At 45.8% G+C, this 24,600-nt stretch overlaps 2 protein-coding genes across 2 annotated transcripts in view; one reads left to right on the plus strand and one right to left on the minus strand.

Annotated features, from left to right (window-relative positions):
• LOC139060102 (uncharacterized) overlaps window positions 1-3,854 on the minus strand; it is a 30,257-nt gene extending 26,403 nt beyond the window's left edge. Inside the window, exons 1-2 of the mRNA XM_070538930.1 lie at window positions 3,394-3,854; window positions 817-1,472 (exon numbers count right to left, since the gene is read on the minus strand). Of these exons, the coding sequence (XP_070395031.1) occupies window positions 817-1,472; window positions 3,394-3,679 (942 nt within the window). The 5' untranslated portion in view covers window positions 3,680-3,854. The remainder of the gene's footprint in view (window positions 1-816; window positions 1,473-3,393) is intronic.
• Window positions 3,855-4,595: 741 nt separating this feature from the next.
• On the plus strand, window positions 4,596-19,472 carry Set (NAP domain-containing protein SET). The gene is made up of 6 exons (XM_070538931.1): window positions 4,596-4,989; window positions 10,354-10,543; window positions 14,082-14,260; window positions 15,335-15,429; window positions 15,797-15,891; window positions 16,478-19,472. The coding sequence occupies exons 1-6, from the start codon at window positions 4,720-4,722 to the stop codon at window positions 16,513-16,515; spliced, it is 867 nt and encodes a 288-aa protein (XP_070395032.1). The 5' UTR covers window positions 4,596-4,719; the 3' UTR covers window positions 16,516-19,472.
• The last annotated feature ends 5,128 nt before the right edge of the window (window positions 19,473-24,600 follow it).

The following is a 24,600-nucleotide window of genomic DNA, read 5'->3' on the forward strand; positions in this document are numbered from 1 at the left end:
AAAACTTTATGAATGTTAAGTCACATTTTACGAAAAAATTAATTCTGCTCGCAAAAAAGCATTAGCTCATCATTCTCTGAACTTTCCCTTGGGGGTTAATTTAAAGGTGAAAGGATGCCAGAGGGATACTTGCTTCGAGCAAGTTCCTGAAGCAGGCGAAATTGGCAGCAGTAGACTTGCTGTTAAGGACCCTGTGAACTAAGAACAATTTGCTGCTTGTCAGTTTCTGCTGTTCTAAGTTGGCCGCTGCTTGCGTGCTGTGTCTAAAGGTAAAAGAGTGTTAATGATGTGTGTATGTATCCCTCAAAAGGCAGGTGCTTAGAGCAAGCTTAAAGAAAAACACATTTCATGCAACTACACTCCCCTCCCTCCTCGATGTTGTGTACAAAGATTTTACGAACTTTAAAGTTCGCAGGTTGGCAGGTATGCACTAGTGCGCATCTGGAAAATTTTCTTATCTGCTCCAATGCATGCTGGCAAGAGGACAACTGCACGTCAGACAAGATAGCGCCAACCACTGTGAAACTGACCTTTGATTGCACATTGCACGGCAGTTCCTTTTCGTCAAATGAAACCATACACAGTTGTAATAATACAAAATCTTTTGTATGCTGCAACTGCCAGTATAGACACCGACCAGTTTAAGGGAGCTAGATGGAGTGAGACATGTTCGCCGAGCATATTCATCTTCGAGTGTCACTGCATTTTTACATGTAGCAGCCTTCGAAATGTAATAATCACAAATGACACTCACTCATTCAAAATGGCAGTTAATTAAGTCATATGGCACAGGTATAAACAAGCCACAACGCTCACCTTGGCTACCGCATTGCTTGAAATCTTCAGCCTCTTGTCTGGAGGTTCAGTGTGTTTCCTTCCCTCCTTGGAGCTACTGGACAACTTCGAACGGTGCAGCTCACCATCCTTGTGGTTCTTGTGCTTCTTGCGTCGCTCCTTGCGATCGGAAGACTCAGACTTTGTCCGGCTTTTTTCCGACTTCGAGGCGGCCCCATTGTTTGACGAGTGAGGCTTGGAGCTAGACTTCAAAGAGGCCGACTTTGTCGACTGCTTCTTCTTCTCGCTATCCTTCTTGGCCTTAGCGAGCACCTCAATGGAGGTTGGCTCCGATGTCTGCGAGCAAGGCGCAGAGGAACAAGTGGAGGGAGGAGCAGCTTGCTGCGGCAAAGAAGCGGGCAATGGTGTTATGGGCACCACTGCAGGTGCTGCGGCTAATGGGGGCCCAGAGGTAGGCTCTGGCACTGCCAAAGTCACACAGTTCGGCATTGCCGCAGCATCTTTGCTGGGCAGAAGAGCAGGCTGCGCTGTTGTGGTGCCATTTAGCCGCACCTCACAGCCTTTTGCAGACTGCAATGTCTTTGGGATGGCGGCAGACACATGGGTGGCCACTTCTGCAGCTTGAAGCACCGAAGGCAAATCGGCTAACGGCATGGTCTGTGTAACTGTTTCTTTCCCTGCGGAGCAAGAGTCAAGAAACCAATTTGTCAAAATGTGCATGGGTAGTATTGCCAGCAGGAACAGGAGCACACACTATGGACATTATCCTTACTTTGTCATAACTTATGCACTTTAAAGGGCAAGATGATGCCAGTTTGATGTGTTGCTTTAAATGTCCCTGTCAGTAAAACAACCACAAGACTGGACCTTCATCTTGAAGCATTTCTCAAAATCTAGCATACCATTATGTCGGCACCACACAAGCACTTTTGATATTGATTTGAGCTTCTTGATCACGACTGGCTTCTTTACACAAGCTGTGAAAGGGAACCAATCACGATCGGAAGTGCCCCATGGAACAAGGGTACAACAATGCATCTTAACCATAACACCATTTAATTTTAAAATATGGAGCTGTGACAATGAATAGATATAAATATCTCAATATGACAAGCAAGCACTATCCTAAGTAAGCAAACTACTGAGACAAAAGCACTAGAAATTGCACATATCAAATAATGAGTATGATTTGCCACTTCCAGGACAAATTTAATGGCCTTTTTATTTGTTTATATTCCATCTGTTACACAAAACACCCCATGAAGAATGGCAGGGGTGCAGTACAGGCCAAGTGAATCATGCCTTTAAAGGTAGCACTTCCGATTCACAAACTGTCAAATGACAAGGTTCTCTGTGTATGCTATACAAAGGCCTTCAGGCACATTCAAGCGATTCTTCGCAGCCTTCTTGCTTGAGGGATCCCCAACAAGCTCGTTGGAAGATGAAGTATACTGCCCTTTGCTTTTTTCTATTTCCACCCAAATTTTGACTTGAGATTACGTTGTCAGTGAGCACACCACTAGCCTTTTCGAGCAGTCGCACTTTGATGCAACCATAATCGCTTTTATGACAAAACTACTGCCGTAGTCAACAAATCGCACACACACACAGTAAGATAATTGTCGCCCGAGTTGAGTTCTCGAGGCAAGGCGCGCGGAGCACGCCATTGATATCCACGGAAACATATCTACAGCGCCAACGGAAAGGGCCGGGTCTCAATTTACGGCGCACTGCGCACGTTTCCGAAATAGCAACGCGGAATTTGAAAGGACGCCTCGCTTCGGCGGGAGTTTGCGGACCGCGTGCCATGATCGCGACGAGACCATACGGGACTGTAGACGCGCCTCGAATCCAACGAAGCGTAGCTGTGTTTAGAAGACGAAACAGCTAAAAGGTGCTGCGAGGTGAAATTGGCACTATATGAAACCGACCGCATTTCGACGCCTCACGAGACAACGCTCGGAAACGGATCGATCGCCTTATCTAGAAAGCTGTCATCTGCCCCCGATCCGACCGAGTGGGACAATTTTTCTTCCTCCTTTTCCAGTCCTCTCGAGAAAAGCGCGACCTGGCGTGTGGGCGGAGCGAGTAAGCGGCACTTTTGTCCTCAAGACAGTACAACATGGAAAAGGCTTCGGCCATGAAAATACTGAAAATATACATATAGTGTTTTTGATCATCGTCGGGCGTGGAGCCGGAATCACGACAGACGATGCACCGGTAGGCGAAGTGGTCCATGACAAAACGCGCTTGTCTAAAGACCCGACCGCCCGAACGATGAATATATATAAAAAAGGAAGCGATAACAACACCAACGTGACTTCGGTCAACACAATAAGCCGCGATCCTACGAGAGCGTTCGTAATCCCGTTTGGCTGCGCACATATTACTGCCGTGGACGCAACCTGGCCCGGGCGGTTGTTGAGATCATAGAATAGGCGTTAGCGAAATAGCCGTCGCTCGCACACTATCCAAGGTTGGAGCGGACTGTTTCACGCCTGTAGGGCTAAGATCACCCAGGAGACGGGTGCACGGATGTCCCGTCCCAGGGCGCCTGCGCGATTGCCTAGCTCCTAAAGGCTCCGACGTGAACGGTACCTTGTGCGCTTTCCATGTCGCACTCAGACGAGTGAGGTGCTACAATGTCAGTTTCGTCGTCATTCTCAGACAGCGACGAGTCCGTGGCGAGGTCGGCGCCGTACGCCTTGCTTGGGGGCAGTCCAGGCAGATTCAGGCAGCTATGCTGTTCTCGCTTTTTCAAATGGCTGCCGCCGCTCGGGTTGGCGTTGCCAGTCTTCTCCAACGATGGCTCGGACGTCGGGTTTTCTCGGTTGGCACAGCGTTTAACACGATCTTCGATGACGTTGTCGCAGCTTGAAGCCATTTTGCGTGGCCTGCCTCTACTACAAAACGCTCCCAGCAGGACGGAACACGAACGGGTTTCGTCGCGTCTCGTACCATTGGACAATGCAAACGGCTGAAAGTCACGTGACGAAGCTAGACAGCCGTAGGACCAATCGCGCACAGCGTACTATGCAAAATGATTTCTTCTGAAGAGCAGCAACGTCGGGCAACGTTGATTTCTGTTTTGTCTGCCCCAGTACGCATGCGTCAAAAACATGTATGCACATGGTTTACATCAGAGGGCGCTCACGTCTCTCAGGTTAGGGTATTTTTTTTTTTTGCTTTACGTAAATAACAGTCTTGGAGTAGCAGTAAAATTTCAAGGCAAGATAGCGGGCACTCTGTGTCGCGGTCTGTGCCCATATCGCTAACAAATGCCAACAACCAACGTTGCAACAACACAACCCGCTTTGAGGGCTTCCGCTCGAGCCGTCCGTGACGGATAGCGCATCCTGTGTCGCGTCGCTTGTACAGAGGCACAACATTGAACGACAAACGCACAGTTCTACGTAAAGTGGACAAGTTGCGTGGTTTAACATTCTGCCCACCCTAGAAACAATATTACGCTCACAACATATGTCTTGCGCGAGATATAAGCATCTTGCGGTAGGTAGAAATACGAGGAAAATATGATGTCGGGTGAGTTGTCGCGCGCAAAAATAACAAACAATTTACGATAGTAATCAGCTCCACAATAATTAATTGAAAAGCGAGGCTTTCAGCGAAATATTGAGGACCTTCTGTGAGTAACCCTTAAACCACATAAAATCGCGAAATCGCCGCGCGTTTTGTAATGTGGCAATATGCAACCTACGGCGTCACTACGTTTATCCAGCGAGCCAATGATACTACACGTTAGACGGACCGCGGAGCGAATGGGAACACGCCTTGCATACGGGGCTGATTTGACTTCACGCATGCGCACTGGGGAGTCAGTCTTCTCTTGCGAGACTCGTCGAAGCTGAGCAGTGTGGAGCCCGAATTTGTGTGATTTGTCGTAGACGCGGGCCACCGTTCACGATGTCTACCAGCGCGCCGGCACCGAAGAAGGCGAAGAAAGCTGAAGGGTCCGCGGCGTCGGGCGACGGCGACGAGAGCAGGGATTACGACGCTGAGACGCAGAAGGCGCTGGAAGAAATCGACGCCTGTCAGAATGAGATAGACGCGCTCAACGAGAAAGCCAGCGAGGAGATCTTGAAGGTGGAACAGAAGTACAACAAGTTGAGGAAACCGTTCTTCGAGAAGAGGAATGACTTAATCAAGAAGATTCCGAATTTCTGGGTGACAGCCGTATCCTTTCCTGGTAAATGTGACTTTGCATGCGAGATTTGCTCGAGTGGTAAGCCTAATATGGTGCACCCGGTCGCTGCCTGCGCTGGCACATGCTTTGTTCGATGCACGTTTTCGCGCGCGGGGTTAAGTAATAAGGTGTCGGGAACGTCGTTTTTATCGGCAACGTGCCTGCGTGTTTTTGTTGCGCACGAGGTGTTGGAGTGCTCATCGTTTGCGAGTCCAACTTGTATTTGCGTGAAACGTGTTACCAGTCTTCCCGCCAATGCCCTGCGCTGCCCGGTAGCCGGCGTCGAGACGCGAAAGGGGACTCAAATTGTTCGGCTTCTGATAGTAAAATGCGCAGCCGTTCGTTCTCTAGTTGTCTGTGGTGATCTGGAAACCTTCTTTCCGCAGCGGAATCGTAGCATTGCTGCTCGTCGAGAATATTTCGTGGTGGATTCGTTTGTTTTCAGCCGCTAAGCCTAACGTGCCAGCGACGTCCATGTTTTTGTACGGGGGGGTGCACGCTTTGGTGTGCTGGCAGCGTGGATTGCTTTGCGCACTTGCTAATAACGACGTGTTGGCATGTTCTCCGTGCCGTAAGCGTATACGTAGCGTAAGCACAGTGTAGCGCGATCCATGTTCCAATCACTTTAGCAGATTTCTCAACGAAATGTAATGCGATTTTCGAGGTCTGGAGATGGGATGCAGGGGGTGGTTGACGCTGTCTAGAAGAGCGGGCCGCGCTTCTGCGTTCTATTCACCGGTGCCACCCTTCGAATTGAACGATCTTTTAGTCATTTTTTATTTATTTGTTGTCTGCCGCCGGAGGTACAGCGTTTGTTGTTTCGCGCCATGGCGGCGGCCTAAAACGCGATGTCGGGTTGCTGTAGTGTGCGGTACCGCGTGTTCGGGATGCGCTGCTCACCGCCGTGAAGTACTTAGCATGCCGTCTCGTCCACGTTGTGTGTCGCGATTTAACGGTATGGTCTGTTCACGCCTTTGGCGGAACTGCCTTTATTTCTGTACTTGTGCTGTTCGATATTTCTTGCGCATTCAGCCACGTAGTCTCTAACTGCAGGATGTGTCTGCAGCGGTTGCGGTGAATTGTGGAGAACGTCGCGAGGGCACTCGTGACGAGCGCGTGGTCTGGCCGCAATGTTGCCAGACGCGCTAATCGGAGTAGCCAATTTTGGAGCGAACTGCGACTAATACGCGAAACCTGCCGAATTCGACAGGGAAATTCAACTCGTTCGGCATTCAGTTGACGTGATGGGTCGTCCTTTATAACAGTTGGAGGCGAATGTTAAGTCGCTGCAGGCGTGGACTTGCTCAATTTCACGGTGGTGTAATATATGAACGTGTGGTAGTCATATGTGATAACATGTTACTGCTGGTTAGTTTGGGCAACAATTGTGTTCAAATTCGGTGTTTGTCAATGGTTCCAAGTTGCCAGCTAGTGCATTTATTCATTTTTTGTAACATTTTTTTATGCCTGTTGCCGGAGCATTTTTCAATGCTTATGGAAAACTCATTACAAACATAGTGATCATCACATATAGGACAGGAGTAGCGAAGTAGGATTACTGTGACTGGACATTCAGACTAAAATCCTAAGAAACGTAAATTTTAAGAATGGGTGTAAGATGCAGATGATTTTGCAGCTTTAAGATAAGGGCTGCAGATAGTGTATAGTCTGCAGATGCAAACTTTTCCTAAAAGCTGTTTAGTCAATATCTCTCCATTACAAGACAAAGTAACATTTATGCTGGAACTGATGGAATTCCTGATCAAATAATTTATTTGTAAGCAATGGATGTTTTTTGCTCTTCTCATGTAAATTATCTAAAGACAAACTGGCTGATCTCTTATTTACATAATTGCTAACAAAACATGCACACAGCAATACACTTGCATTAATTTTTAATTTCTGGAAGGTTTTCACCTGTGTTCTCAGATATGCAGGACTTGTGCTTACCTCTTAATGTGTAGATTTCCATGGTGGAGTGGATAGATACTAGCCCTGTTTTGAAAAGCATTGTGAAAGCTCCTCCCACTGGCAAAGCCAATGCACATAAAGGATCTTGGAGCCTTGATATTGCTTCGTAAATTGTTTCTGCTGCTGGTTCTTAATATAGGAAAACATCTTACACAAACCTTTCTTTGCGAGCCCTCCCGAACTTTGTAGACTTTGGCAGCAGTGTTAATGAGTAGCTAACACATAAGACAACACTAACAAGTTGGCTTATATGTAGCCATTTGTACCACCTCTAGAGGTCTTCCAGCAGCTGTCATTTATGTGCAATTACACAATGAAACAACTGTTCCTACTTATCACCGCAACAAATGTACATCTTCAACCACATATTTTTTCTTGGGTTTGGTGATGAAATGCGGAGCTTTTGGTAGGTTCCCTTACCTTGTTGTAGGGTATTTTAACTTATCTAGTGCCCCCTGACAGATTCCCTTAAAGTGCAACTCCAGCGACTTTTTTGGCCATGTCAAGGTAATGCCATGCTTAGTTTCGCGAGACCCCCCTGTCGCAGGTCTCATAGTAGAATTGTTTTGCAAATTCGAAAATAATTTTACATAAGCAACAAACAAAATCGAAACCTGACCAAGCAGCCGAGCGAACCTCTTCTTGCGATATCTCGTGTGTGTCATCTGGGGAGAGCGCGCAAGGCATGCAGGTCTCACCAGCTGCCAGCAAAGAGCAGACACTCGGCTGAATCGTGACCGCACTGGATATTCGGGTGACAATGTCAGCTGCACCAGCTCTTCGGATCTGTCAAATATTGACAGATATAATTCTGGCGAATTCGATAGCCATGCATTGCCATTTGCATTTCGGCCTGCCACCACATGAGCCATCCATCGCCCATGTGCTACATATGATGCTGAACATGAAGACCAAGGGTAGCTCAAACCACTGATTTTAATGTGCTGCTTGCTATTTCAGGTGTTCTACCCTTTTCAGGGAAACTCTTCACATGCTCACTGCAAGATGTGAAGCACGACTTTCCGCACTTGTATCTCGAAAAAACGCCGCTGACAGTTCAAAGCACCGAAGGGTGCATTTGTTTACATCGGCAGGTGCAGCGACCACTCGTCGTTTGCTTGAGATATAGTAGCCGCTCATCGTTGACGTTAATGTCCGAACATGGCAGATTTTTTGTGCATGTAAGCACCGTTGCATCACTCTGAATCGCGCTGATATGAGCGACCACGCACCTTCGAAAACGAGTGGGAGACTGTAGTATGGGAGCGTTGTGCTGCCTACTTATCATTCTTCATATTCTCTTTATGCACTCAATATGTTCTGTAAAGTGGACATAAATGAGGACTTTGCACGTATGATCATTCACTTAGAGGTCACAGTTTTCTTGCGGAAACGCCGATTCCAGTATAGACTCCGTTGGCAGCTGCACGAGGTGATTGTTTACGCTGCTGTATCGAAGGGGCCTACGCTTGCTGTCCATTTGGGACACGAGGCAAGCAGTGCACCTCGGAAGCCAAATAATGAATCGGCATGACAATATGCGGCGTGCTGCGGGCAGTTTTCCGTTGGAAATGCCAACATACCGATGTCAATGCTGCTCCATGTTGTCGCATCTCACTTTTTGTCTGTGCACTGTACGAAATGAATTATTTCAAATACGTATGGCCAAATTGGAACTACGGAACAAGCTTTCTTCATCCTGATGGCTTAATTAGCTTCAGGTCAGTTGTTTGAGTCCGCCAGCAGCAGATGCATGAACTATGCGACTGTGACACATAGGCTTAACCTCGGCTGAACACGATTGGCATTGGCTCAAACTGTGTTCAGTTGGTGAGGGCTGAAGTTCATGCAGCCAGCACAGCACACTTGCCTCCCATCTCTTGCACGACTGCAGGGAACGCGAAAGCTGCTGCTTGCATCCACACGCCAGAAGAAAGGCTCCTCCATTGTGCACCCTTAGTTTCTTTCCACTTAAGGCTGACTAAATGAAAGCGTCATAAAGGGCTTGGTGGTGCGCAGTGGGCGAAGTAACCCTCTGTTCTCGGAGCACGGTTGGCTCTTGCCATATTGGTGCTGTCGTTCCTCGACAAGTGACCAACCGACAGCTTTTAACCCTGTTGACATCACAACATGGAAAGTAAGCATCAGAATAGCCAGAAGAGGAGCGTAGGATTGTTTTTTGAATTCGTGCCATTCCCACGGCACAGCCAAAGAAGGTTGCAGCATGAGGAAGCACACAGTGCACATCTTCTGATGTGCACCGGAAGGTAAACTAAAGACGGTGCCAAACGTACCCCTCCCTGTTACATCCCAACAGCTCTCTACACAAGTTTGTACGACGAGCTGTGGTGTTGGCTTTATTATTGATTTAAAAATGCATAAATGTCTTGTATAAATAGTTAAAAATATAAATTTCTGCAGTTGCTTCAAAGTTTTCAGTACCATATACACCCCACAGATGTCATAATAGTCGTGATATTTTCTGCATGAATACTTCATTTGTTGTAGGTGCCCATAAACCATTTGCTAGAGCATCCATAGTGAAAGGAGATGTTTATGATACAATTTCTATGATGATGGAATAATGCCAAAAGGCAAGTTTGGGCCCCTTAGTGTCGATCTAAGTGTGTTTTGTGATGCTGTGCTGACAGGATGGACCAAGCAAGATATGCTAGGATACGCACTTTCATGCGTCTACTAAAAGGAGCAAGATAAAGACGAGTGAAAGAAAGGGTATTCAAAAGGTTATGTAAACAAAATAAGCTTGGATTGCACACCAAGAGTGGTTTAGGACAACTCCCCAGGAATAACTTCAAAGAGCAAACATTTTCTCTGCAACCGCAGTACTTTCCGAATAGGTTATTTTTGTGAATATCTGAATGCTTTTGGCACCTACTGAACAGGTTTGTTAAAACTTCTTTCTGTGTGAGTTGTTGCATACTTGATTCGAATATTGTAACAGTGCTATCACATGCATCCACAAAGTAGCAAGGACAAGACACAAGTGCTTGTGTCTCGTCCTTGTTACTTTGTGGCTGCATGTGTTAGCGCTGTTACAATATTCAAATCATGAACCGTCTTATCTAAGAACACGGCTTAAAATTTTGAATTTTTGGTATGTACTTTTTACTATACAGTGGTAAAAGCTGCAGTTATTGAAACAGTCAAAAATGTTCCAACTACTTTGCAAAATTGCAATGTTAGGGGCAGTTGTAGCTGAATATTAAGTCCACTATCCATTGCTGGTGCCATCAGAATCCTGCACCACCACTCAAAGCATATGGGCAGGCACATTGCGTTTTTGATCTTAAGGATGCCTTGGGCACCCATGTATGTGGACTGCACTGCTGTTGATTCCTTGACGGAGCATTGTGCACGCGCAGTTTGTGAACCATCCACAGATCTCCGCCATCCTTGATGAAGAGGAGGAAGAGAGCTTGCACTTCCTGTCTAAGCTTGAGGTGGAAGAGTTTGAGGACATCAAGTCTGGCTACAGGATCAAGTTCTACTTCGATGAGAATCCTTACTTTGAGAACGATGTGCTCATCAAGGAGTTCCACCTTGGTTCTTCTGGTAAGTTGGTTCACATCAGCATTGTAAGGTTTTGTTTGACAGGGTATGAGCCCAGAGTTCCTTTTTTATAATGGAGAACACTTAAAATGGACTTGGTTGTGTGAATTTACTCCGTTGGCGCTTGTGTAGTCTGCTGCTAAAGCGTAAAGCAATGTAACGGCGTGAATTTCCAACACCTTTCATTATGTCATTGCCCGCTATCTGCCTGCTCTCCATTTCTCATTTTGCAGTGGCTGCTGCAATTTCTGCAGGAGCGGGCTTCTCGTAGTTATTGAATGGTTTTCTGTGTGAGTTGGTATTTTTATTCTTCAGGCAAGCAGCGCACAAGCTTATTTTTTCACTGGTTTCTTTATTAATTGCAAGAATTAAGCTAAGCGATCATTTGCCCTAAGTAAGCCTTATCTAGCATCAAGAGCAAAGCCCAACCTTGCTATTCTCAGGTGCTATCAGCACTACCCCCAATCTTAGTGGATTGGAGCATGTTAATAACATCGGCAGTGCTCAAACCTTTTACCTCCCGTTAATGAGTATAGTCATAAAATTTGCACCAGTGTAACGCATGATGACCACTCATCCTGTTGCATCTAGATGTCCACACTGCCATTTGTCTCGCCTTTCAGTATATTGCTGCCTCTGACAGCCCTGCATATAGCATGGTAGCCTCCTTTAAACGAAGCAGTCGAAGCTCACGTAAATGTATTTTGACGGCTCTTCATCAGACAACAGCTCTGTAAAGTTCTGCATGGAAACGGAAAGGGAGATGTTCTCATCTGGGGAGTCTGAATAGTGTGGAGTTGGCCTCTGTGCTGCGCCTACCGTACGAAGACTGCCTAACTACTTTAGGAGCTGCGGAAAAGTAGCCACTATTCATGTACATGTTTTTGCACCCATAGGCCTTTTCTTCGTATTCTCTTTTTCATAGTGTATCGAGCCCTGCAAAAGGCTTCCTTGCAAGACAATAGGGCCATGCAGTGAAGCAATCTTCAACCTTTCTTCTGCAATTTGTGAAATAAATGGAACCCAACTGAAGTGAGATAATGGTGCAGCTTTATGCAAAAAAAAGCTCTACAATCTGAGTGAAAGAAAATGTCCTTTTTTTCTGTGGGGAAAGGGTTAAGGTGCACAAGTATCATATGTTCAAGTGACATTGGGCGCTATCGGAGATCGTTGTTTGAAACACACGTTCAGTATGAGTTCAGTTTTGCCTCGTTGCTGCAGCCTAGGCCAGTCGTGTGAGGCAAAGCAATGCAAACTGAATGTGTGTTTCAAACAATGATTTTCGATTATGGTCATGTCCCTAATTTGCAAGTGTCTGCAGTGGTAATCAAAGAAATGCCAGAGTAATTTTCGGTTGCAACCAGAGCACTCAGTGCCAATGCCAATAGCCTTGGCTCTATTTATGGTGTTGCACACATAAATATTTGCAACCATCCTCTTGGATATTGCACCCTGTGCTGGTGCTTCATCCTCATTTGTGTTGCTACATGCCTGTTGGACACATTATCTTGTCAGGGTTTTACAAAGCACGTGCAGAAATTTTCTCATTTAGCACAGTGGTAGGTGGTATAGTAAAGCACTTTAACACACATTGTCACATGTGTGAGGGAGTGAGCATGAAATCCTGAGTGCCATTGTAACTGCTATTCCTTTGTGCAAGCTTTGGGATTGGTTGTGTAACTTTTACCTTTTGTAACTACAATAAAACTTGGTGCTGGGCTAGTTGGTGATGCATTCTTTAAAACTGATGGTAGCGCTAAAAAGGAACGGACACACGAAGAAAAAACGACACGACGACTCGTCGTCGTGTCGTTTTTTCTTCGTGTGTCCGTTCCTTTTTAGCGCTACCATCAGTTTTTGTAACTAGATGTCATTTTCTTTATTTCTTGTGTGTAAGACCAGTTTGATGATAGGGGAAAGAGCAGCAATGGCTTAGTGGCATTTCTTTTAATGCATTTTTCCCTTGCACAGGTTGCCAGTTGTACGTAACACTGTTTGGGAGAAATGGGCTAAGTTACTTCCTTTGTTTTATGTTGTGCTGAAATGTACTGCAGCCCCAGCAGTAATAGGCGGTGCTCTGTAAGGCAGATCACTTTTAATATGTAGTAATATCAAATATGAGTACTATTGCTTGTGCAAAAAAAAAATCTAACTTTTTTTCACCATCCACAGGTGTGTAAGACTAAGTACAGGGAAATTATGCTTTGTGGTCAACAAAATGCTTGAGTGCAACACTTTTGCTTGACAGTATCACAACTGCAGTTTATTTAATGTTGCCATAACGAAAGATATCAGCTCGACATGTTTGGTGAGCAGCAATACTCTCCTGCATGTCACAGTTCCTTCAGACACCCAAAAGAGCTTCTTACTCGCACACTAGTGTCCAGTATTGGCGGGTATCTTTTTTTTGCAAGTCAAGCCAGAAATGGGCCCCATGCACGCACCACCATACACACAACCGGTCTACTCATTGGCCTAAAATTTCACCATGCAGATGTCTTTCAACCTGTGCTTGTTGTGGAAGTGAAAATTGCTTCAGGTTGATCTTATCAGTCTTTCCACGGTGTTGGTGGGGATTGAGCCTCTTCATGAGCCGCTGTTGGAAAAGAAAACTAGTTCCTTGGCGTTCAAATTTTTCTTGCTTCTTCCAAAGCCAGGGTTTTAACCTAATTTGCCATTGAATCATCCTGGTGGTACACAGCTGTTTAGAGTGAGGGCCTAAGAACACTGCCAAGCTTCCTCCTTGTTTAAATTTGTACTTTTGAAATTGTTTTTAAGTACTTAGCCAGATTAGTGGCAGACAAAGGTTTCCACCTGGTGGCTGTTGTCCAGATGCATGAAGAGGCAGTACAGTGCGGGTATTTATGCTGATAGTGTCTGGTAGCCATAAGCACCAGTAGTGACACAATGACAGTGAATGCGTTATACTTTTTTTGATAGGCTTCACTGCATGGCAAATGTGCTTTACTGCAATGCATCCTCTGTGCTTTGCCGCATAACAGGGCTGTACTGTGGAGAGGCTGACTATAAACGTCCGACGGCAGGAATTTTCGGGGGCTTGAATATTTGGAATAGTAATAGTGCAATTCAAGTCGTATACTGAATGATTTGAGTAGTGCAGTGTTAGATTTTTGTACACTGGGAATGCTCCTCTAACCATTGCTATTGTGTTTGCACCCACTTTGTCTACCTGACACACATGGTTTGCATTTGCAATTAATGCCTTAAAATAACATGAGTAAATTGGTCAGCGAGTCATCTTATTTTTTTCCAGTCTCGCTTGTGGTAGCTCAGTGGCCGTGGTGTTGCATTGTTGAGATCAAGGGTGGAACACAAATACACCGTACCAAGTATTGCGTGCATGTTAAAGGACCTCAGTTGGTCAGAATGCACTGCTAGAGCGCCTCAATCAGACTGGTTTTGGCATGTAAAGCTCCCTGAATGAAACTAAAACTTTTCTCCAGTCCTATGACCCTTTCGAAATGGGAAGGGGATGGGCCGACGATGGTGAACTGCTCACCCTTTGAATGTGTGGTTTTAGGGGACCCAGCGTCCCAGTCTACGCCAATCAAGTGGAAGGAGGACATGGACTTGACCAAGCGGCACAAGCAGCGGCAGTCGCAGATGAAGAGCAGTCGCAAGAGGGCGCACGAGCAGCCGCGCACCTTCTTCAACTGGTTCACCGACCACGGGGATGCGTCTGCCGATGACATTGCCGAGGTATGCTCCCTTCATTCTTTCCCAAGTGTAGGCATTCATGGTGCTTGCTATTTTGTTTACAGCTGCCTGTGTTAGTAACTCGTCGGGGCACGTCTGCATGTCTTAACCAACATTTTTGGAAGTTTTTGCGTACCTAGTGCAGTATCTGCGGCTCGGCGAGAAATCTGCATCCCAGAGATTTACGGAGGTGAACAGCTGCAGTAGAAACATTGGCTTACTTGTGAATCCGCAGCTAGCACTCTGTGCCACGGCTCACTGTTCTGGTTTGCTTTTATGCTGTATAAATACTCCTAGGCAGCTACCTCGATTGTGTCCCATGGTGCTGTCCTCAGAATGTGCTGCTACTATCCAGGTTACACATTCACATTTTTCTGCTCACCAGTGTTTTCAGACACTGAGACCATGAGTTGGTTATGACAGATGACACAGCAGTGTGCTTTCTCCTGGTCATTTACTGTAAAAAGTCGCAATCATGAAAAGCGACGAGGAATGCAGAACAATTTTCTTTTGTGAGAATTTCGGTGCGAGTAGACAGCACAGGCAGGAAACACACCGCAAAATGGAAGTGAGATTTCACATGCATCAGCACTGGACGAATCAGTGTTCAAGCAAGATAGTTTCTGCAGTGCCGAGCATGCCGTTGCTAGTGTTTGTTGGAACACGTACCTGTAGACGAGTCCAATGCTGTGCCATGCAAACCCCTGTGGGAGTGATTGCATCTTTGAAAGTGATTGTCCTAGGAAACGGGTGTCATTTGGCAATTACAGGGACGCCAAATATTTCCTCATGCCCATTCTACTGGGTGGTATTGAAACCGTTGTGCGTGAATTGAGGGTATTTGGCGGACGATCAATTTTGGGCACCCAATTCTGCCCCAGTACTCAATCACGACTGAAATTCAGCAACCCATGCATTGGCCACCACCTCAAGTGCCATAAACAAGTTCACAACAGAGGTCAAATATGGTAAACTTGGGTGACAGATAGGTTAATGTCATTCAAGGTCCCTGTGAATTGTGATATTGATAAGGTGCAGGTTCGCAGGTATGCCAATATTGTTGTGTATCCTGTGCAGGTGATCAAGGACGATATGTGGCCGAACCCCCTTCAGTACTTCCTTGTTCCAGACATTGAAGTCGAAAATGGACTCGAGGGTGATGAAGACGAGAGGTGAGTGCATGTCTTAGATTGTTATGGAGCTCGTCTTGCTGCCTTTTTAGTCATTCCTTTCATTAATTGTCTTGACTGCTGCCCACAACTTTCCCTGACACATTTGTGCATTGAGTGTTCCTCTTGCTTCAAATGCTTCATTCTCAAGATGCCTGTAGCTCTTCAATTGCAGGAACTTTTCAGAGGATGCTCGAATAATGTACTTTACACATGCCATCTGGGAATGTGAAGTATTTTTGTGTATAAAAATCAAACTTGAAAATGATTAAGCATGTGGTTGCATTTGCTGTCTTGCCTGTCCTCCACAGGCATTTCCTGTAATCTGCTGTGCCTTTGGGGCTGTTTGATCGTTGCTTCTGTATTGCAGTGATGAAGAGGAGGGTGGGGATGCAGTAGTGGTCGTAGAAGAGGAAGGTGACGGAGATGAGGACGATGAAGATGACGAGGGGGAGGATGACGGTGGTAAGTGATACCATTCCTAATTTAACTGCCACCACACAAGTAGCACTGGCAATTCCTTCTTAATCACTGACAGTGAAAAGTGCTGTACACATACGCATTCACTTCTAATAATTCAGCTTCATGGGACTGGTGAAATAGACTCCAACTTCATTATAACGAAGTTGAAGAGTAGCCGAAATGACTCCTTAGATACATTACTTTGTTATATCAATTATTGCCCTTGCAAACTCGCTCATCAGCTCGTGTAAGGCCAGCAGGTTGGGCCGAGCGAGTGCCGAGGCGAGTTCGACCAGCCTATAAGGGGTGGTTTGGTTCGTCCATCCCACTTGCAAAAATGCTCGTAAATCATTTTCAGAATAGATCGTCTGAGAATAAGGTTTCTTTTCCCTTCTTGAAATTTAGCCTTTGGCAACCTTGAATTCTTGAATTTTCAGTCAAATGTTCTGTATGAATCCTGGGGGTGAAGGTGAGGATGGGTGCTCACTTAACATGCTGCAGGCTTGGGTTCAATTCCTTGTATGGGCTAGATTTTCTTCCAATAATCTTCCTTCCAATAATCCTCATTTTTCTCCTATTTTTATTGCAGGGGACCTGGAAGGGGAAGGTGGTGACGGGGACGACTGAGCCTGGGAAGTGCGCATCAGGGGGTCGAAGGGGGCAAAAGGGGAGGACAGCTGTGCTGCCATCTGGCTCGTGGAGGGGGAGACAGCGCTCTCCTGCCGCCTTCATTCATTGAGTCATTCATCTCTTCACCCTGTGGGGAAGGGGGGCCTGACACTACACACACACACCACAACCAATATTACTCAGATGCGGGGGCAAGATGAGGTGGGCATACGCGCTGTGTGAAAACACATTTACACACATAATACACAAGTGACACCTGCATGCATTACCTTCTCTACCGCCACCACCACCAACCACCGCCAGACCTCTCTTCTCTGACTTCGAGTCCCAGAAAGAGCATTTGTTGTTTCCTTTGTTTTGTTTTTCTTTCCCCTCTTTTTTTACCACATGTGCATAGAATTCCATAACTTTGTCTAAGCGTTTTTTTTTTTTTTAACTGTTTTTCTCTTTGTCAATAAGTTGCTCTTTCTGTTCTGCCATTACCGTATATACTCGTGTAAGGGCCGCACTTTTTCTTCGAAAATTTTGCTAGGTGCGGCCCTTACACGAATCAGGCCGATTTAGTACAGGCAGTACAGGCCAAAGGTCTGTACTGTTTATGCAACAGTAGCAGAGTGCAAGAGTCACAAATGACATGCCAGAAATGTTTTTATTCGGATTCCATTTCGCTGTCCTCGTTCTCGGAGGAGCTCGCCTCGGCGTCCGCGTCTTCCCAGAGACGGTCATCTTCGGTGCCGTTCATGGAGTTCGAAATTCCCGTTACCTTGAAGCTTTTAGCAACTACTTCTACTGACATGGCACGCCACGCATTCAAAATCCATTCACACACCTGTTGGAGCGACGCCCGCTTCAGCCGTCCTGTAGGGGTCTTCTCGTGGACGCCTCCAGCCATCCATTCAGAGTAACATCGGCGAAATTCCACTTTGAATGGTCTGTTGACGCATACGTCGAGCGGCTGCAGCACACTCGTCAGGCCACCGGGAATGACGGCCAAGTCCGTACGAGTTGCGGCAACTCGGTTCTTGACGCGGTCGGTCAAGTGGCCCCTAAAGCTGTCCAAAACAAGGAGGGCTTTCCGTTGTAACAGCCCTCCAGGTCTGTTTGCCCAGACGGTCTTAATCCAGTCAACGACCAGTTCCTCGGACATCCAGCCCTTCTCTTGCGCACGTACGACGATTCCCTGAGGGAACTTCTCTTTTGGGAGAGTCTTCCTTTTAAATACGACGTACGGCGGAAGCCTCCTGCCGTCTGCCGTGATGCACAACATCACAGTGCACCTTTGGCGTTCTGCACCAGTCGTGCGCACAGACACACTTTTCGCACCTTTTAAATCCACTGTGGTGCTTTCCGGTGCATCGAACCACACAGGTGTCTGGTCCGCATTCCCAATTTGGGACAGGTCGTATTCATGCTCCCTCCTGAGAGCATTCACGAAGCGATGAAACTTAATGACGTGGTCTTCGTACTCGCGCGGCAGTTTTTGGCAAATCGTCGTTCGGCGCCGAATAGAAAGCTGGTTACGGTTCATAAACCGCGTAGCCCAGCCCCGACTTGCCTTGAATTGTGCCGGGGGTATTTCCATGTGGCGAGCGATGCTGAGGGCTTTGACGCGTATCATGTCAGTCGATACGGCGTAGCCGTCCCTTCGTGTGTCGACGACGTAGTTGACGAGCTCGCTTTCGAGTTGCGGGTACTTGCACTTTTTCCCGCGAAACGCCTTTCGGCTCCTGTTAGTAGCGGCGAGGGCATCTTTCTGATTCATCCAGTAACGCACGCGCTTCTCATCGACGTCGTACTTTCGTCCAGCTTCCCGCTTCCCGTGCTCCTCGGCATAGTCAATCACTTGCAGCTTAAATGCTGCAGTGAATGATCTCAGATGCCGGCCCATCGTCCGTCACGTGCGCTGGCTTCTGCAGGGTTCACTACAACCAACAAAGTGACACCGACGACACCGATCTGAAGTCGCGCTGCCAACGTATCGACACGATGCTAGGAACGATGCCAACAAAGAGGCCGCACAAGGCAAATATGGCGGCGCGCTGTCAACAGCGTGGTCGGCGCGTCGGCGGAAGTAGAATAAAAGCGGAAAAGCGTGCAGCGCCATCTGGCTGTAAATGAACTAACTACACTTTTCTGGCGGGACATTTTGAACTTTTGTTTTTTTTTTTTCGAAATATCCGCTTTCAAAGTTGGGGTGCGGCCCTTACACGAGGGCGGCCCTTACACGAGTATATACGGTATAAAGGAAGGAAAGGCAGAATTGGGCCACTTGGTTTTGGTTTGGTAGCATTAGCCTGTCTGGACATAGGCAAGTGAGCATCTAGCTTGCTACTTATTTTTGTAAGCTATTGTCTACAGCAGATGTTAAAGGTATCGGTCTGTTGTGACATTCAATGCTATTGGCTTGTTCTTGCTTTTGGGGGGTTACGGTTGCTACAGCAGCCCTGAACTGGGAAGCGTGGCTCCACTAGTACCTGCAAGGAGGGTTTTCCATTCCATGAGTTACAACTCTTTGAGACGGGCAGGTGTGCCTGCTACCAAACCAGGACAAGCATGGGACATTGTCATGTACAAGGACTCGTTGGGGAGTCCACATATTTAGTTGTACTGCAGAGCTACTATAAGCAGTGTTGCTGGGAAGTTGTTTTGTTTCCTTTTTTTCATTGGCCTATCCCTTGTGGGAATTATAAAGCACTGGTCCCCACAACCTATCACCTAAACATGTCATTTGTCCCATTGCAGTGTAAATTTGACAAATATTTCGCCTTGCACACTTCTGCGGGAAGAAAAAAAAAGTGGCATTTCTGTTTTTCCGAAGTCCTTTCTTTCCCATTGTTTTGTTTTGATTTATAAAAAAAAATACTGAGAAAGAAATGACCTCCTCCTTTTCACAGTGTGAATTTTTATATTGGTGTAATGGTCATTAGTATAAAAATAAAAGCTTTCCATCCTCACTCCTTCCTGCTTTCTAGTCTGTTTTGTAAAAAAAAAAAAAAATTTAACGGATTGCAGTTGTAACCAAAGTGAACTACAAGAGAAAGTATAGTCTCGTAATTTAGGACCCCATCATCACATTTGCTGCAATTTTTTCTTTTTCTCGTGCAATATCTTTGAGCCTTAGTTAAAGATGTTCTTGATCCACCTGCCATGGTTGCTAGAGTGGCGATTGTGTTGGCCTGCTAAGCACAAAGTTGCAAGATCTAATCCTGGCCAAGGTGGCCGCATTGCAATGAGGTTGAAATGCAAAAGCATGTTAAAGAATCCCAGGTGGTCTAAACCAAATCATGGTTTTGACACTTAAAACCCCATATTCCTTGCATTTCCTTGTGAAGGTACAGCACCGCAGAGAAAGGTTATGCTGAAACAAAATATGAAGTTCCGCACGATGGCTGTCCTCTATTCCGTCAGTCTGGAACTAGGCCTTTTATATGGTCTAGAATTTCATTGTAGTTAGGCTTCAAACTTGGCACTGAGTTTTGGCCAGTGCCCCTCATGGCAGCATACACGTTTTCTACTGCTTCCTGGTGTTTGCATCATAAGCCCTCGTATGGTATTCTTGGCAAACAATTTTGTATACCCAAGAGCGTAGTGCTGTCTCTTGCAAAACACTTAATGGCCTTCCAGGAGAGACTATTTGTGTGAAAGGATTTTCCTTTCGCTGTCCTTGTTGCTTCAGCTGCAAAGTGTGCCTCTGTCAGCATTGCACCAAGAAGTAAGCCTAAAATTTTAGCCAAGCCAGGTAAACTCCATGACTCCCGCTGTGTTTCAGTGCTTAGCCAACCAATAGCGCTTGTTTTGTTGCTGCTCATTGCAGGGGTATGACAGCACCACAAATTGCGTTGTTTGATAGGATTGCGTATTTGTGACCCAAACTCGTGACATTTGAAATTGTGCCGTGCAGTGCCAAAAAAATGCCCAGACTAGTTGCAAAAGTTTCCATTTGCACTAGCTGTAGCAGAAAGTTGTCACATTGGCAACCTGGAGATTTTTAACCATCATTTGTGTGTTAAATGTTGCCAATCCTGTCGTGGAGATGCAGCAAATGAAAGGCAAGCAAGTAACTCGGTGCACCCAGAGTTGCTTTTGCAATGCTGCTTGGCTCCTTTGGCCGTTTTCGTGGTAGGTCGGACTTTGGGCTAGTGCCTACTGTGGAGCTGCAAGCAGAGCGGTTTAAGTACTGTTGTAAATAAGCATTAAAATTGTCAGACGGCAGGATTCATGCACCGAACCTCTAGCACAGAAGCCCGATATTGAAACCATAATGGTATGAACGCATGGACAAGCGGAACCACTGCAGTTGGAAGCGATTATGCATGCTTACAGAGTCGTTACCCTCTGCATTAAAAAAAAAGAGTTGCTTGGAAATTAGGTCTAGATAAAGCGTAATAAACGAAGCCCCAAGCATGAAGATCGAAGCCATGTGCTTCACATCATTGTATGAAACTATGCTCTGGAAGTCCTGTTGAAAGTAACAAAGTACACGATTTTGAATGTGCTCGTTATCGTATTACAAACTCCACATATACAAAGCTGGCCAGGAAGTGCATCTTAGAAGGGACGCCATGCTCACCTGCTTGAAGAGGAGAGGGGGAAAAATTGAAGATAAAAGGGAAAAGTTTATTGGGCAGTACGCAAACGAATTAAGGAATGTAGCGTAGCTCTGTTAAATTCATCTGAGTTGAAGCGCGATCTTGGAGGGGAAAAGAAAGCATTTAAGCTAAGTTAGAACAAGGTAAAGCAACACCTAGCAACAACTGTGCTCAGTTGGACCATTCTGCAACGTAAGGTGATCAAGGGCTTCGCTGTAGTGGATATACATCAACATGGTTGTTACTGTGTCACGCTTTCGTGTGTGTAGGCACTGCTTTTAACTACACCAACAGTGCAGCATGGGTAAAGCTCAGCTGCAACATTTCATTTTGGCGATATTAGTTATGAGTGTGCCATTGAAACAATTTTGGCAAGGCTGCAGGACTTGTAATAGCATAATTATTTAGCAGCCTTGTAACAAGGACCGCAGACGCCTGCAATTTTGTTAGCGGGTATAATGTTAGCCCCGGCACATCGCTTCTTAAATTCTGCACGGCACATGAGCTTATTCCGCATCTCAAAGCCCGTGCCGAGGAGCCACCTCTTCTTGGTCATGCATCTCTTCCAGCAAGCAGTATCGGTGACATTTAGGTATCAAAATCGTCCCATTTTGTGAGCTCTTCATGACTCGTGCACTTGCGTATTAAAAATTTTAAACATGAATTGGCCTGGGTGGCGGACAGGATAACACAAAAGATGGGATAATGTGAAATTTCTCTTCCGAATAATTCGGCCAATCTATGACTGTGTTCCAGTACTCTCTGTAGATGGCAACATAGATGGCTAAGCGTACAGCAGGCATCTTCTCATTGCAATTCTCTCGAAGATGTCAAAGTAGACAGCTTAACGAAGACAACATCGAACTCTAGAATGATGCAGGCTACTTTCCTGTCCATGAAATATGGCAGCTGAGCAGGACGCTTGGAAACTCGACAGGAAGGTAGTCTGCACACAAGAAAACAAAGGCTTTCTTATGCCCGTAATGTAGGCCACATGTTTTTCATAGGTTTGCAGTCACAAAGACTTCAATACAGAAACATTGTGCTCTTTTCTCAACTTGTCGCTGCAGGGTGGCGTTGTATTTCAAAAGCGTCTCTAGACTTCAAAACGCGTTCCATTACGTGGCCTTGAAGCAGTCTATGTAGAGTGTCTTCTATGCTGGCCGAAATTGGAACACACCATATTAGTCCGTAATTGTATGGTCAGCCATAGTTGGCTGCTAACGCGAGCTGCATCGTTAGCTGACGCAGGATGTGTGCACACAGCAGCGCACGGAATTGTAAAACATATATTGTGATGCAGTAGCACTCGATAGTGCTGACATGGCAAAATTGTGCTCACACTTCTACAATTGGCTTTGCTGTCATCATCGCAAGATACCAGAAGATGACAGTGATCTCGCAGACTCAGTGTTGTTTGCCTTGACAGGTTGCTGCGAAAAAATGTTGGATGTGTGTTGAGCGACCAAGTGGTCATGAGTGGATATGCTGGTTCAGACTTCGCATTAAGCTTGTCTGATGCTACTTTGCTGAATAGTCCGGTATAACATGCACTGTGTTCGGTACCACGAGAAACTCGCAATAAAAATTATTTCAAGGCAACGAGGGTACTTAACGTTATGACTGCAGTCTCAAGTTCTCTTGGCAACGAATCTAAGAGCAGATGAATCATCATCAGCTTATTTTACGTCCGCTCCAGGAGGAAGGCCTTTTCGTGCTATCTCCAATTACCCTGTCTTGTGCCAACCGATTCCAACTAGCAGCACCCGCAAATCTCCTTATTTCATTGCCCCACCTAGTCTTCTGCCATCCTTGACTGCACTTCCCTTGGCACCCATTCTGTAACCCTAATGGCCCACCGGTTATCTAATCTATGCATTACATGACCTGCACAGCTCCGTTTTTTTTTTTTTTTCGCTTAATGCCAATTAGAATGTCTGCTATACCCATCTGCTCTCTGATCCAAACTGCTCTTTTTGTTTTAATGTTATGCCTAGCAGTCTCCCATCATTCCTTGCGCTGTCCTTGATTTGTTCTCAAGCTTTGTCTCCAAGTTTCTCCCTATATGTCGGCACCTGTTAAATCCACCAACACATCCCTTTTCAATGATAGTGGTAAGCTTCCAGTCGGAAGCTGTCAATATCTGCCGTATGCGCTCCAACCCATTTTTCTGCAATTTTCCTTCTCATAATCGGGGTTCCTTCTGAGTAATTGACCTAGGTAAATGTACTTCACAGACTCTAGAGGCTGACCTGGCGATCCTGGACTCTTGTTCCCTTGACTGGCTATTCATCATCTGTGTATTGTGCATATTAATCTTCAACCCTGCTCTTGCACTCTTTCTGTTAAGGTCCTCAATTATTTGTTGTAATTCGTCTGCATTGTTGCTGAATAGAACAATATCGGCTCCGGGGCCCGAGTCCTCCCCCGAGGAAAATTGGGGTCAACATAACGGGTCATCGCCAGTTTTGTCAACCACATTTGATGGTTCTTTTGGCTGGCCTTTATCTTTTCACTTGAAATTTTAATGTGGCTAATAGCTTACTGCATCATTGTTAGTGCAGACGTGCACGGATTTCAATTCATACTTAAATTCTGCAAATTCTGATAATAGGAGAAGCGCATTAGAAGCTCTAGCGGCGGCTGCCTCATCTGTATTTCCTCACTTCAACATAGTTTTAAATTTCCACTGTAAACACCATGCACATACACAATATATTTAACCGTATGCACACGACAAAGGTTATTACATTTTTAAAGAGAAGGAGGTAGCCAAGTAACGATAATTTCTAAAGGTAGGATAGCGTATGCCTAAAGATAGCGTTGTGCTGCTGAGCACGAGGTTGTGGTATCGAATCCCGGCCACGGTGGCAGCATTTCGATCGGGCCGAAATGCGGAAATTCCTGTGTACTTGGATTTAAGTGCACGTTAAAGAACCCCAGATGGTCTAAATATCCGGAGTCCTCTGCTACAACGTGCCTGATAATCGGAAAGTGGTTTTGGCACATAAAACCATAATTTTTTTAATGCCTAGATATAGAATATTTTGCTGTATTCACCTCGCTTCAAAATGCTTTGTGTGCTTTCTTGGCCCTAAAAAAAGCCTGTTGACTTTCGTGACCCCTTCGGCCGGGTCTTTGATCAATGGCGTGTGAAATGCACGTGAGTGATATGTCTCGGCATCCTTCTCTTTCCAGGGTAGAAAACTAACGTCTCATTAAAGAGCAACCTTTAATAATTTACAACATTTATTAGGGATGTAAACATAATCACTTTTGCGTGCAGAGGTCCCAAGTGTATCCAGGGTGTCCCAATTAACTGTCGTGCACCAAGGTTTAGAAAAAAAAAGGCAGTGTGTTACTCGGTAGAAAACCTAACACACATTGTTTCCAGTACAGCGGAGTAGCTGCCAGTAATTTTTTTCCTTTCTGAGATTTAATTAGGTAGTTGTAATTATCTAACTTGAGACATACTGTCATGCTTTTCGAGCTG

The sequence above is a fragment of the Dermacentor albipictus genome, chromosome 5 (assembly GCF_038994185.2).
Source record: "Dermacentor albipictus isolate Rhodes 1998 colony chromosome 5, USDA_Dalb.pri_finalv2, whole genome shotgun sequence".
NCBI classification, from domain to species: Eukaryota; Metazoa; Arthropoda; class Arachnida; order Ixodida; family Ixodidae; genus Dermacentor; species Dermacentor albipictus.

Coding starts and splice junctions, on each gene's coding strand:
- Set (XM_070538931.1), top strand. CDS start 4,720: ATGTCTACCAGCGCGCCGGCACCGAAGAAGGCGAAGAAAGCTGAAGGG. Junction 10,544..14,081: donor GTTCCACCTTGGTTCTTCTG/GTAAGTTGGTTC, acceptor GTGTGGTTTTAG/GGGACCCAGCGTCCCAGTCT. Junction 15,430..15,796: donor GAGGGTGATGAAGACGAGAG/GTGAGTGCATGT, acceptor TCTGTATTGCAG/TGATGAAGAGGAGGGTGGGG.